This window comes from Megalobrama amblycephala, linkage group LG11, assembly GCF_018812025.1.
Source record: "Megalobrama amblycephala isolate DHTTF-2021 linkage group LG11, ASM1881202v1, whole genome shotgun sequence".
Taxonomy (NCBI): domain Eukaryota; kingdom Metazoa; phylum Chordata; class Actinopteri; order Cypriniformes; family Xenocyprididae; genus Megalobrama; species Megalobrama amblycephala.
In genome coordinates this window covers 4392884-4406344 of record NC_063054.1, presented here as the reverse complement: position 1 = coordinate 4406344, position 13461 = coordinate 4392884, and the positions used below count along the sequence as shown (strand labels likewise).

The 13461-nt window shown below is 36.3% G+C and overlaps 1 protein-coding gene across 1 annotated transcript in view; it reads left to right on the top strand.

The window, feature by feature from the left end:
* LOC125278962 (rho guanine nucleotide exchange factor TIAM2) overlaps positions 1-11899 on the top strand; it is a 63913-nt gene extending 52014 nt beyond the window's left edge. Inside the window, exons 16-26 of the mRNA XM_048208405.1 lie at positions 2892-3080; positions 3211-3279; positions 3396-3521; positions 3866-3974; positions 4081-4260; positions 6928-7046; positions 7153-7261; positions 7363-7418; positions 8276-8366; positions 8666-8753; positions 10545-11899. Coding sequence (XP_048064362.1) covers positions 2892-3080; positions 3211-3279; positions 3396-3521; positions 3866-3974; positions 4081-4260; positions 6928-7046; positions 7153-7261; positions 7363-7418; positions 8276-8366; positions 8666-8753; positions 10545-11106 — 1698 coding nt within the window. The 3' untranslated portion in view covers positions 11107-11899. The remainder of the gene's footprint in view (positions 1-2891; positions 3081-3210; positions 3280-3395; positions 3522-3865; positions 3975-4080; positions 4261-6927; positions 7047-7152; positions 7262-7362; positions 7419-8275; positions 8367-8665; positions 8754-10544) is intronic.
* The last annotated feature ends 1562 nt before the right edge of the window (positions 11900-13461 follow it).

The following is a 13461-nucleotide window of genomic DNA, read 5'->3' as shown; positions in this document are numbered from 1 at the left end:
AGTTATTTGTAGTTATCTAAATTACCTTTTTTAACTTAATATTTAAAGCATTTTGTATTTAGAAGACATTGTGTGAGATCATGAAGAATTAAATATATAATTAATATATACATTTAACTCAAATATTTTCTACTAAATAATGTTATCCTTAGAAATAATATTTTCAACAAGAAATAAAGTAGTTGCGTCGTGACTCACTGTCCTCCAAATGGCACAAGTTATTAGTACAAATTATTATAAAGTGTTACCTCTATGGTTGTATAACTTGTGTTTCTGCCTATTGGATGTACTCAGAGACTCTGGCCCATTTTATCTCATGTTCTTTTGTTCTAGTGGTCTGTAATTACTGTAGGCCTTGAAATGAGCCTACTTAATCGTACATTGTATTAAAAACAGGAGAAACGTTCACAAACACATACTTATCTATGACCTTAAAAATCTCTCAGTTGCACTTCATTATAATCATACACTCTATGATTGTATTGAGTTTTGAAAAGAATGAACATTTCATATAGGTTTTTATAATGTTATTTTCCCTGTCCTTTACGTGCTGAGAGTAGCTCTGCAGAGCTGCCCAGAGGGATTTATCCTTTTGTCAGCACTTTATTACACCCTGACAGCACAGATTACGATGACAAATGACTTGAATTTTCACCGGTGATGCTGTTTTTTTATGCAGTGTGGTGAAGGTGCACCACATGCGCTCTAGAGATAAAGCCTTCAGGAGAGCATTTGCATTTTTGAGTCAAGCTTTGAGTCAACATTTCTTGCCCTCGGGCACTGCTGGAGCCTGTTTATAATGGTTCGGTTATTTTACTCAGCAATGGTGGATTGTATTGATTAAGAACCAGGTCATTGATACAGCATTCAGTGAGTGAATGTGTGTGAGAGCATCATTCATAAAGGATTTGGGTGATGGCCCAGCACAGGCTGTGTTGAAATCCCTTTGATTCCAGTACAGTTTGATTCAGTCAGTGTATAATATTTCAAACACACACTCAAAAAAAATGAATTGTTGGATTTACTTAAAAAAGAAGTGTCAAGTGGTTCCACGCAACTATATTGAGTAATTTGTACAAATTACAATTTAGTTGTATGAACAAAAGAAATTCAAGTAAAGCTGACAATTTCTTTGAGTAAATACAAATCATTTAAATATATAATATTATATATTATAATACATAATATTTATATGTGCAGTTTACTTAATGTTATGTTTATTACGTAAGGTGAACACATTTATTGACTTAATTTACCAAAAATCATACTTCGATTTCACATCAATCAGGTTAGTAACACAAACATTATTAATTCACGTAACTTAAACGTAATTGAATTAAGATATTTTGAAGTGACCGAATTAAGTAGTCTCAAGTAATTTTACAAACTAACGAACGTGTAGCGAGCAACAGCACATATTAGCATGCTAAATGCTAACTCTGCCCCTTAAATATAACAGAAAAGATTCACAAATAATTTTATTGAGTAAATCGGACAATCTGTGTTTTCCCATTTTTTTCAGTATATATTCTATACATTCTACATCGTTCTATAAGTCATACAATAGGTTTATTTGAGGGAATAGACTGAAAATGAAATTATTCGCTAATAATCTTCCCTTTTTACATAGCTCTCAAATCTCTCCAACTCTTTATATTCAAACTTGGTTTGTCGCCAAGACACGGTTGTCACGGATGTTCTGAGACTTGCATGTAGAGATCCAAGTGCAGTTTATTTAAGGGAAATCCAAAATCGTAGTTAGAGCCAGGCAAGGGTCAAAATCCATACAAATCAGACCAAACAAGACAACAAAAACCAAACAGAGAAACAAGAAGCCAGAGTGCTCAGAAGTGCAGGATAACAATCCAGCAAAAACTTGGTAACACAGACAGAAACAAACTGGGTATAAATAGACAGACACTAACAACATAATAGAAAACAGCTGGGTGCAATGATGAGACGATGAGTCCAGAACAAGGGGTTATGGGAATTGGAGTCCTAAGAGTGATTAATGTCCATTGTAGTGTGCCCTCAGGTGGCAGTCAAGGGCACTCCAGCAGGTGATCATGACACTGAGGATGTTTGATGCTATTAACGTCACATCATCACATTCTTAGAATGATATTTTTAAGCAGCAGATGGAAAGATTTTCATTGAGAAATGAGTTTTAAAATACTTGCATTTTGTCTGTGGTAGAGCTCAACTAGTCTCAGCCTCAGCCCACGGACCATTGGCTGGACGTCTGATGCATAAGGCACACTTCAGTTTCGAAGTCGACATCTAATTGGTTAAAATCTTTGACGTTCTACCTGTAAACAAAGCCGTCATGATGCCAAACCCCCTCATGGAATAAGAAAGCTGCCATGTTTATATCTGTGCCAACAACTGATTATCAGAATCAACTAAACACTCTATTTTAAAAAGTATGTGCACTTCACGGCATATAGACTCTTTAAAATATGTCCAAGAGTATTACACGTTGGTCTGTTATTGTAGAGACATCACCGTTACATTTTCACACCCCAAACATGACGCTGACCAAAACAAACTGTGATTGGTTTCTTTACATGTCAGTCAGATGGTGTTCAAGTCATGCGACCATGGTGTAGTTTGTTTATAGCGTAACTTTCAAAATTCATATAGGTTTGTGTTTCATAAAGGTTGTGAAGAATATCTTGATTAACTATACATGTAAGAAATCGTGAACTTCGTGATCTTGTTGTTCACAGAGCTTCTGAAAAAGCCAGTGGAAAAGTTATTGGCTTTTTGTCAAGGGAACCAGGGTGATGCTAACTTCCAAGTTGGCCTACAAAAATACATCATCCCTGAAGCACTCTATTAAAAAACAGACATTAAAAGACAATGTTCTTCTGCTTTGATTTACCTTGTAGAACCCAGAGACGGTGTGTAATCTCTATCAGACGTTCCCTGAAGGATCCATTCTCATGCCAGAGGGCCACAGGAACCCTTACTCCAATGAAAATGCCCTTGCCAGGTCTTCTCCCCGTCACATGTCTGTCACTGAGCGCCTGCGCATGGTTATTCAAGAGCTGGTGGACACAGAGAAATCTTATGTCAAGGTATAAAATCGTAGCTGTGGTATTTTAAATGTGTATTCATTGTTTGTATGGACATTTGAAATAATAATTAACACATAATGCATTGTTCTGTAATAACACTGTCATATTATGTGCTTCTCACATTGTTTAGGACCTTGGATCTTTGTTTGAGATCTATCTGAAGCCATTACAAAGAGAAACATTCCTTAGTCATGATGAGGTACGTTTTGGTGATTGTCAAATTGTCGTCTTTTTTTGTCTCAACTGAAACTGTGTCAGAAATGTGCTATTTTTGCACATCATGTCCATAATTGCAGTTCTCTCCTTTTCTGGTAGATGGAGTCTCTGTTCGGCAGCCTGCCAGAAATGCTGGACTTCCAGAGGGTTTTCCTACAAACCCTAGAGGAGAGAACAACTTCCTCACCGGACTACCATGCACTGGAGACTCCAGAGAAACTTAAGGTAAAATATGGTAGTGACACTAAGCCAGAATTTTATGATTAACCCTCTGATGAATGAAATATTCAATTCCTAGTCTGGATCAAATGGAATAAAAGATAGAATTAGATATTCCAAAAGTACTTTGTCAGGCATTTTAAATTTGTGTTGTTATTAATTAAAAAAACAATGAATGAAAAGATGGAAAAATTTGTAAATGTTGTTTGGCAACTAACTTAAATAAGTTTATCACTCACTGTCAGACGCCATGCAGGAGTTAGACCTTTAACTTGATTTACATTTGACAAATGAAGTGTTTTTCAGTTTGAGGCATATTTTGAGTCTTTCTCTTTCAATCTCACATCCAGAAACTCCTTTTTTCCCTGGGCGGATCTTTCTTATACTATGCAGATCACTTTAAGCTTTACAGCGGCTTCTGCGCCAATCACATTAAGGTGCAGAAAGTTCTCGAAAGAGGTAAAACATAAACATAAGCCTCACCTGACATGTCTCATAGCATATTTGAACTGGCATCTTGAGCCAAAAGAAGATGCAGCTGGTTTATTTCATTCTCTGATGGCAGCAAAAACAGACCGGGCGTTCAAAGAGTTCCTGGAGGCGAGGAACCCCACCAAACAGCACTCGTCCACCCTGGAGTCATACCTCATTAAACCTGTGCAGAGGGTTCTGAAGTACCCGCTGCTGTTGAGGGAGCTGGTGTCTCTCACCGACCCCGAGAGCGACGAGCGCAACCACCTCACAGGTGTGCGGATGCATACTTCACCTAATTTTCACTCGACTGTCTTTTACTTCATTCCAATTTTATAAAAACACGTTCAGGCACAATAAAGGGCTTTTCAAACTTGAACTTGAACCCTGGGTCATTCTAAACCCTCATCTGATTATGAGGCAAGCGATTGGCTGTCTGTTGCTAGGCGTATAGGGTAACACTTTGATGGTCCCCTTTAGACATTCTGTTGAATATCTGCTAACACTTTATTTTGATGCTCCTCCAACAGACAATTCTACGTAACTTTGCAAGCAGTGTTGGGGAAAGTTACTTTTAAAGGTGCCCTAGAATTAAAAATTGAATTTTTTTTTAGTTGAATAACAAGAGTTCAGTACATGGAAATGACATACAGTGAGTCTCAAACTCCATTGTTTCCTCCTTCTTATATAAATATCATTTGTTTAAAAGAACCGAAGAACAGGCGAATCTCAACATAACACCGACTGTTATGTAACAGTCGGGGTGTACGCCCCCAATATTTGCATATGCCAGCCCGTGTTCAAAGCATTACACAAGGGCAGCCTAAAAGGATCCTGTCTTTCTAAATGTTTCGTTAGCATGTTGCTAATGTACTGTTAAATGTGGTTAAAGTTACCATCGTTTATTACTGTATTCACGGAGACAAGAGAGCCGTCGTTATTTTCATTATTAAACACTTGCAGTCTGTATAATTCATAAACACAACTTCATTCTTTATAAATCTCTCCAACAGTGTAGCATTAGCCGTTAGCCACGGAGCACTATCAAACTCATTCAGAATCAAATGTAAACATCCAAATAAATACAATACTCACATAATCCGATGTATGCATGCAGCATGCATGACGAACAATTTGTAAAGACCCATTTTAAGGGTTATATTAGCTGTGTGATCTTTATTTATGCTGTTAAAGGCAAGCGCGAGCTCCGTGGGCGGGGGAGCGCCAGATGCCCCAAAATAGGCAGTTAAAAAAAATTATTAAAAAAAATCTATGGGGTATTTTGAGCTGAAACTTCACAGACACATTCAGGGGACACCTTAGACTTATATTACATCTTGTAAAAAAACGTTCGATGGCACCTTTAAAAGTAATGCATTACAATATAGCGTTACTCCCTAAAAAAGTAACTAATTGCGTTATTTGGTTACTTTTTTGGAAAGTAATGTGCTACATTACATTTTGGTTACTTTTTCTCACCTGGGCTGGTTTTGCTTACATTTTTGGCAAATGTAAAGGCCCTTTCACACCAACAGTGAAATAAATAAGCCTCAGGCTGAAGGAAATTTACGCCTGTACAGTAGAGGGCGGAGCTCAAACAAACCTTATTTCTCTCAACATAGGAGACAACAACAGAAGAGCTGTTAGTCAATAAATGTGAAAAAGTAACTTGCGTTACTTATTTGAAAAAGTAACTTAGATATTTTGTTATAAATTGAAAAAGCAAGTTACTTGAAAAGTAATCCGATTACATAACTCAAGTTACTTGTAATGCGTTACCCCCAACACTGTTTGCAAGTACATGTCAACTTATTCTACTAACCCTAACCCTAAAAGTCTACTAATACTCAACTAATACTCTAATGAGAGTTAGTTGACATGTAGGTGCAATGTTATGCATATTCAACAGAATGTCTAAAGGGGATCAACAAAATAAAGTGTAACTACATTTAGCTCTAACATTCTAACATTCACACTGAATGCGTTTTTTTTCCATTCCACTGCACTACATCTCCATTGTTTTTCAATGTAAACACGCAATAAACGGACGTCTTTAACTGTTGCGGTCTTGTCTCGTATCTTTTGCATGACATGGCATTTCTAAAAACAGCGTTCAAGTTATAAGAAGGTGAACGTGTCTTTAGACCTCATGCTTTCTGTCGTTCCACAGATCTGCAGAAATGCATTCTGTGTGAGCCGGCCCTAACACCGCATCATTTCAGGTTAAACCTACTTCTTAACTACAAGTGTGAAATGTTCCTTTATCCGGGGTTAAAAGCGGGATTTAGAATGAAGACAGCCTGGGTTTAAGCACAGTGTGAAATGCCCTATAGTGTTTAATCCATTAGCGATTCAATTGACCCTTTGCCGGGAGTTTGATTGACAAGCGATCTAACCAATCATAATGCCGAATCCGCCATTTTGTCCGACAAAGCAGTCAGGAGTTAGAAGATTAACCTTGGTGGACTTGAACTTGAAAAATGGTGTGTACTGACGTCTTTCTGTGTTTGAAACAATATTCCTTCTCATGTTCATTCATGTTTATTTGATGCTATAAATTAACTAGTAGGAAGAGATGATCGGTTCATGAGCCGCTTGAGCTTGAGGCGCTACAGCAATCTGTCGCAACACATTAAAGAGCCACAAAAGGGTTTTTATTGTTCGAATTTCTTAAAAAATTACATAATTTGAAAGCTGGGACTTTGTTTAATATCATAAGTAACCTGCTCTGTCTTGTCTGTCGACGTGTTGTCAGTGTCCTCTTTGCTCTGTGATGTATTTTTCACTCTGTGTGGCATGACAGCGCCATGGACTTGTCGGACAAAGCAACAGTAACTAAGGGGGGGCGGGTCTTTGCGAAGGGTCAATTGTGAATTGAGTAAGTTATTGGTTTGAAATAAACTGTCTCCTTTCTGTTTTTTTTTTTCTTTTCCTGGTGCAGAGGCGTTAAAGGCCATGGAAAAGGTGGCCAGTCACATAAATGAGATGCAGAAGATTTATGAGGACTACGGCACAGTGTTTGACCAACTAGTGGCAGAGCAGAGTGGCCCTGAGAAGGAGGTGCATACAATTCTAGAATTACATTTAAATGCATAAAAGGATCATATTATTTATTAATTTTTGCCCTTATGATCTTAAAATAAAACCAATGTGTTCTGTGACTCAGGTCACTGAGATCTCCATGGGAGAGTTCATCATTCACAGCTCAGCACTCTGGCAAAACCCTCTTCCCTCTTTGGGCCGCATGAGAAAAGACCCTGAACTCACCCTCTTCCGTAAGTCAGACCTGATTTATTGTAACTATAAAAACATTGTGGTTTATGCAATATATGTGTTATTAAAAGGTCAGTGCACTAATGTGTTTTTATTCACCCAGTCTTCAAGAGAGCGCTCATTTTGGTGTATCGGGAAAGCAAGCTAAAGAAAAGAATGGTGAGTTGTGGAATGTACAGTAGCACATGGTGTATTTTATTAGGCCTGTCAATTGATAAAAAAATGGTTTATTAATTGAACTATTCATGTATATCAGTATTTGCATAGGGAAATTCCACAATTTAAGAACATTATTGGAGCAGATGAATGTACAGAAGCAGTGAATAGACAAAACAACAAAACAACAAAAAAACATTAAGAAGTCTCCTATGCTTACCAAGTAATACAGTAAAACAGTAATATTGTAAAATATTATTAAAAATAAATTGTTTCTATTTAATACATTTTGAAATATTATTTATTTTTCAGCATCAATACTCCAGTCTTCAGTGTCATGACCCTTCGGAAATCATACTAATATGCTGATTTTCTGCTTAAGAAACATTTCTTATTATTATCAATGTTGAAAACAGTTGTGCTGCTTCATATTTTTGTGGAAAACCATGATACATTTTTTAAGAATTCTTTGATGTACAATATAGAAAGTTCAAAACAACATTTATTTGGAATAGATTTTTTTTTTTAGTAATGTAAATGTCTTTACTGTAACTTGTTAGCTTTGCTGAATAAAAGTTTTATTTTATATATTTTTATATATACAGGATGATCTTGAGGTATCATCCTTCAGCCTATCAAAATAAAACTAGTAATATATACTAGTTTTATTTTGATAGGCTGAAGGATGATACTTCAATATTAAATTACTGTATTTACATGCGGGTCCGAGCTCAGAGGGCATGATTAACAGTGTTAGTTTTTATATCTCACTAAAGTAACATTAAATTGACAGCCATGTTTTTGTTGTTTGTATGCTTTATACTGACGGCTAACATAGGCAAGTATGTTTTTCCTCCTAGACTTCTTCACGGCCCGGGGATCTGGATCCTTTTAAATTCCGCTGGCTCATTCCTGTATCCTCCCTTCAGGTCCGACCTGGAAATTCAGCAGGTGTGTGTAACTTGATCTTCCTGTGTAAACTAAGAGATATCTCTGTTGAACATGAGTTTGACATGGATTAAACAGAGGAACTCAGGTTCTGGCAGAGTGTAGATACAAGACAGACCAAAGAGAAATATGGTATTCAAAGGAGAATTTAAAGAACCTCTTAAAAATGTCACATCAGAGCTCAACATTAAAAAAAAATGGATATCATTAAAGTCTCAGGGCATTTTAAAAGACCCATACATTACCAAAATGTAACATGCAGTTCATAACTTGCTTCAACTCCCTTCTCCTGCCTCTTTCAGGGTCAGAGAATCCTTGTGTTTGGGAGGTTGTTCACACTAAGTCTGAAGTGGAGGGACGACCAGAGATGTTCTTTCAGCTCTGCAGCAGGTAACCGATAATGAAAGTCAAATAAATAATAATAATAATCAGCACAAATAAAATACAACCTAAGGAAACTTATTTACCATGAGAAAAAAAAAAAGTTCACCCAGAAATGAAAATTCACACTTGAAATGTCATTGATTATAAGAACTTACATTTTGGGGAGAACTATTGCTTTAAGGCAGTTTTTAGGACTCAAACATCCCTTTAAAGTGTAACTTTTAAACTTTTTTTTTGTCGGTAGTATATAGACGCTTATATAGACGTACGACTCGGCTCAGCTCGCTTTACTTTGGCTTGGTTTGCTTTTTCACCGCAGTTTAGTACCGCTTCAAAATGGGTGGGATTATAGATTGATTGTTATAGCTGCACCGCCACCTTGTCTACTTACCACGATACAGCCATTTCTTTTTTCAAGTTGCATGCGACGGTCATTTAAAGCAAGTCGTGGGAACGAATGATACTGCGGTGGCTGTTGCTGACTATTTAAATCTAGCGGGTTTGGTGTCTCATGTCGCAAATCCAGTGACGCTTGTAGTGACGATTCTCTCTGACCAATCAGTGATCTGCAGATCTCACATTTTAGTATCGGTACGGCCACAAAAGTGAGCCATACCAAGCTGTACCATGCAGTGGAAAAGCGTGTTTACTCGTTTTTTGTTACCTGGACAGAGAAAATCACGTTTTTTGTCAGCAAAGCTGTACAATCTGTAGTTCAAAACTACAGATTATACTTGCGCATTTTTTAATCCCCGCCTGCAGACAGTCTGAGTCAGATCAACAGAGGGTTATTAACAGAACAGTTATTGTAAGGGTAGGTTTATCACTGAAAACTGTATCATACTATGTCTAGTCTTTAAACAGCGTTATGGTAAAATGGAACACTAATGCAACAGCATTTTGCTTCGGGCGGTTGGGAGGAACTGACAGAACTGCAGTTTCTTTCAGGGTTTTTCCCCTCTGTTTGGCCTAAAACAATGTTCGTAGTCTCCCAATTTGAAAGGGTTTTTAAGATTTTCCATCATGCCATTCTCTCCATATTTACGATTCTTTGCAGCCTTCATGCACTGCCTAGTCTAAATCATTATGACTAAAAGTTTGCTAAGAAGTTTTTCCTACTAAAGCAAGGAAGTATTTGACTTCGGTAGGCATATCCATAGCAGACTGGTAGGAGTGGCTTTGGATGGCACGTGTTCAGTGCATTATGGGTGTTGAAGTTTTTCCTAAAAAATGGAAGACAACAACCTTTTTCTCTGTTTTCTCTAATCAGTACAGATTTCTTTTTTTTCCGCCAAGTTTTATTGAAACCCCATTTTACCAGAAGTGAAATACCCCTTTAACTGTGGTAAAAACACTGTAATCCCTTGATAAAAAGAAGTAAACTTTAGCATACTTTTAGAAAAGAGTACTTATTATGGGAATAATATAGTTTAAAATAATATACTTAAGTGCAAACAATGTAATGTTTTCAGACACTGAATAGCATGTTAACTGGAATGAAATTAAATTCATATTAAATAAATGTGTAATTTTAGAGGACACTTCAAATATGTTAACTTTAAATATAATATTGTAATATTTAAACACTCTACAAAATTATAATCAAGCTATTTACATGTACTTCAGTAAACAGCTTTTTTAAATTAAATTAATATTATCTACAAGTCCTTTTAAATATAGGCCTACTTTTAAGATTTGAAACACTACAAGTGCGCATTCAATACAATTAAGCACATTTTTCAATACATTATTAAGCACATTTTAAATATTCTCTCATCTTGTTTTGTTTGTTTGCAGTAATCTGGAGAACAAGGCCAATGCAGTGAGGGCCATCCGTGCTCTCTTGAGAGAGAACGCCAAGCGGACGGCTCCAGTTGAGCGCCGATTCAAAGATTTAAATTCTAACTTCACCTTCCCCAGGAGAAGCCACCCAGGAGCACTAAGAACAAACTCCTGGCAGAGGCTGCCGCCACAGCCAAAAACTTTAGACTCAGATGAGGGCAGACTGCTTGACGGATACGCTCATTCTGAGCCTCCCCTCCCTAGCCGCTTGCTCAGACCCTCTAGAGACGAGAACTCTACTCTGAGCAAGAGCTCCACGTTGTGCTCCCTGACCAGTGCCTTAGAAGCTCAACTCCAGAGACTGAATTTTGTAGAAGAACCCCAAGGCATGAGCAAGAGCAGTACCAGTAGCCTTCAGGGCAGTCAGGTGACTCTGCTGGATGACACTCCAGGTCTGGACCTCAACACCCTGCTGGCCAGGGACTACAGCGTGCAGAGCCTGGGTTCGGTCGTTAATGAGGATTGTTTTTACGACACAGTGATGGGCATTCAAAAAGCTGCCATTCCCACACTGTAGAGGAGGTTGGTGCTACAAACATTAAAATGCACTAAAACATGATTTTCGTGCCTTGATATGAACAGCTCTTACCCAGACCGTTTTATATCTGTAGCTCTGTAAAATCTAGTGAGCTGACTACTTAGACAGCATTTTAAAATCATCATAGGCACACACCATTATTATGCTGTCCTCAGAGGTACTTTGCTTTGGTCAAGTTCTAAGGCAGCATCACATGTAATCTTCAAGGTAAGTATCCACACTCTAAAAAGTAAATGTAAAAAAACTAAACAAATTTACATAGTAAAATACCATTTTCCATTGAAGCAGTAGCTAATATATCAGAAAAACAATGCATTCTGGGTAATATTATTAGTCGTTTTCGAGAAAGTAACCTAAAGGTGACAAATGTTACCCATAATGCATTGTTTTTAACAGTATATTACTTCTGTATATTACAAAGTATTCTGGGTAATATTATTTGTCTTTTTGAGAAAGTGGCCTCTTTTATAGACCTCTTTCTTAAAATGACAAATATTACCCAGAATGCATTGTTTTTATGGCATATCACTATTTCAATGGAAAACTAAAGTATTTTACTGTGTAAATTTTTGTTGTTGTTTTACAGTCAGACAAGATGGCGGCGTTAAAGAGAAATTTACGGTATTTTTGATTTTACAGTATTTTTGATATATACATATACATACTTATTTAATACTGATAAGTACACTGCCGGTCAAAAGTTTGGAAGAACTACAGTAATATATTTAATGTTTTTGAAAAAAAATCACTTATGCTCACCAAATACAGTAAAACCAGTACTATTGTAAATAAAACAAGTTTAAATTACCATTTTCTATTTTAAAATGTAATTTATTCCTGTGATGGCAAAGCATCGAATCATATTAGAATGATTTTTGAAGGATCATGTGATATTGAAGACTGAAAATTCAGCTTTGAAATCACAGGAATAAATTTTTAACTACATTAAAATTGTGGAATTTTTTTATATATATTGTTATAATATTATATGTAATGTAATAATATATGTTTTACTGTATTTTCGATCAAATAAATACAGCCTAGCAAAAACATATATATATATATTTTTTTAAATAATTCACCCCCTTAACAATTAAGAATCAGGAACCAGGGATCTTTGTCTTGGAAAACCTGGACATATGAGGATATATAGTTTTTAAAATAATTGTTAGATGCGGAAAAGTCATGTAAATCAACAAAATCTTAAAACACCATGGACATTTTTATAAAGAATATATACATTCTTCTAGTTAAGCCAAGCTCTACTTTTTTTTTTTGATAGAAATTGTGAGTAAACAAAAATATTAAATACTAAAACAATAAATCATGAACGACTGGAAAGGTCATTAAATAAATTCAGTAAATTAATTTGTTAAAATTGTGGGATTTAGAGTCCTGAAGCTTATTATAATTATTTTAATCTATGGACACTATGGAAGCTTGTTTCTGCCAAAAATACATAAGGTAATTGAGACTTTTTATCTCACAATTCTGAATTGCGAGTTTTGAGTTTATATACTGCAATTCTGAGGTTTTTTTTTTTTTTTTTTTTTCAGAAAAGAAAAAAGTCAGAATTGTGAGAAAAAGTCGCAGTTACTTTTATTTATTCACTGGTGGAAACCAGACTTCACAGGACACTCATAGTTTCTGCAAATTAAAAAAAAAAGTTTTAAAAACAAAACTTTGTTTTTACAGCAGAGATACCAGAGGAAACCACTTAGCATACATGCATGGGGGGCCCTTCAAATAAAAAGAATTCTGTCCCAAATCAGTTTCATCTGGGTAGTCAGCTCACTGGGGTTTGGAACCACTATGTGGATGAACATCTTGATGATCCTGCCTTAAATTCAAAGCATAGTTTGCCTTTCCCAAGGCTGGCCAACTCTAGCCCCCGAGATCCACTTTCCTGCAGAGTTCAGCTCCGATCCTAATCAAACACCTGAACAAGCTAGTCAATGTCTTCAGGATTACTAGAAAGCTACATGCAGGTGAGTTTGATCAGGATTGGAGCTAAAGTGGATCTCAGTTGCCCCGGCCGATCCAGAGCATTCCATATGGCTGACACATGTATTATTAATACACGAGCAAAGACTGTTTCGCTGTATGTGAATACTGTAGCTTTACATGCATATTGCTTTTTCGACAAAGGCTTTTCTCAGCTCAGTACTGAAATGGCTTTATTTCACAGAGCTGGGCAAGGTTTTATAAACCCGAAGTCTGAATATGATTTTTTTTTTTTTCTAAATTATGCTTGTATATGTTTCTTACAGATGTTTTGTGTGCATATTTGTAATGTGTGATTTTTTTATTACTATTATTCAAAGGCATGTTTTA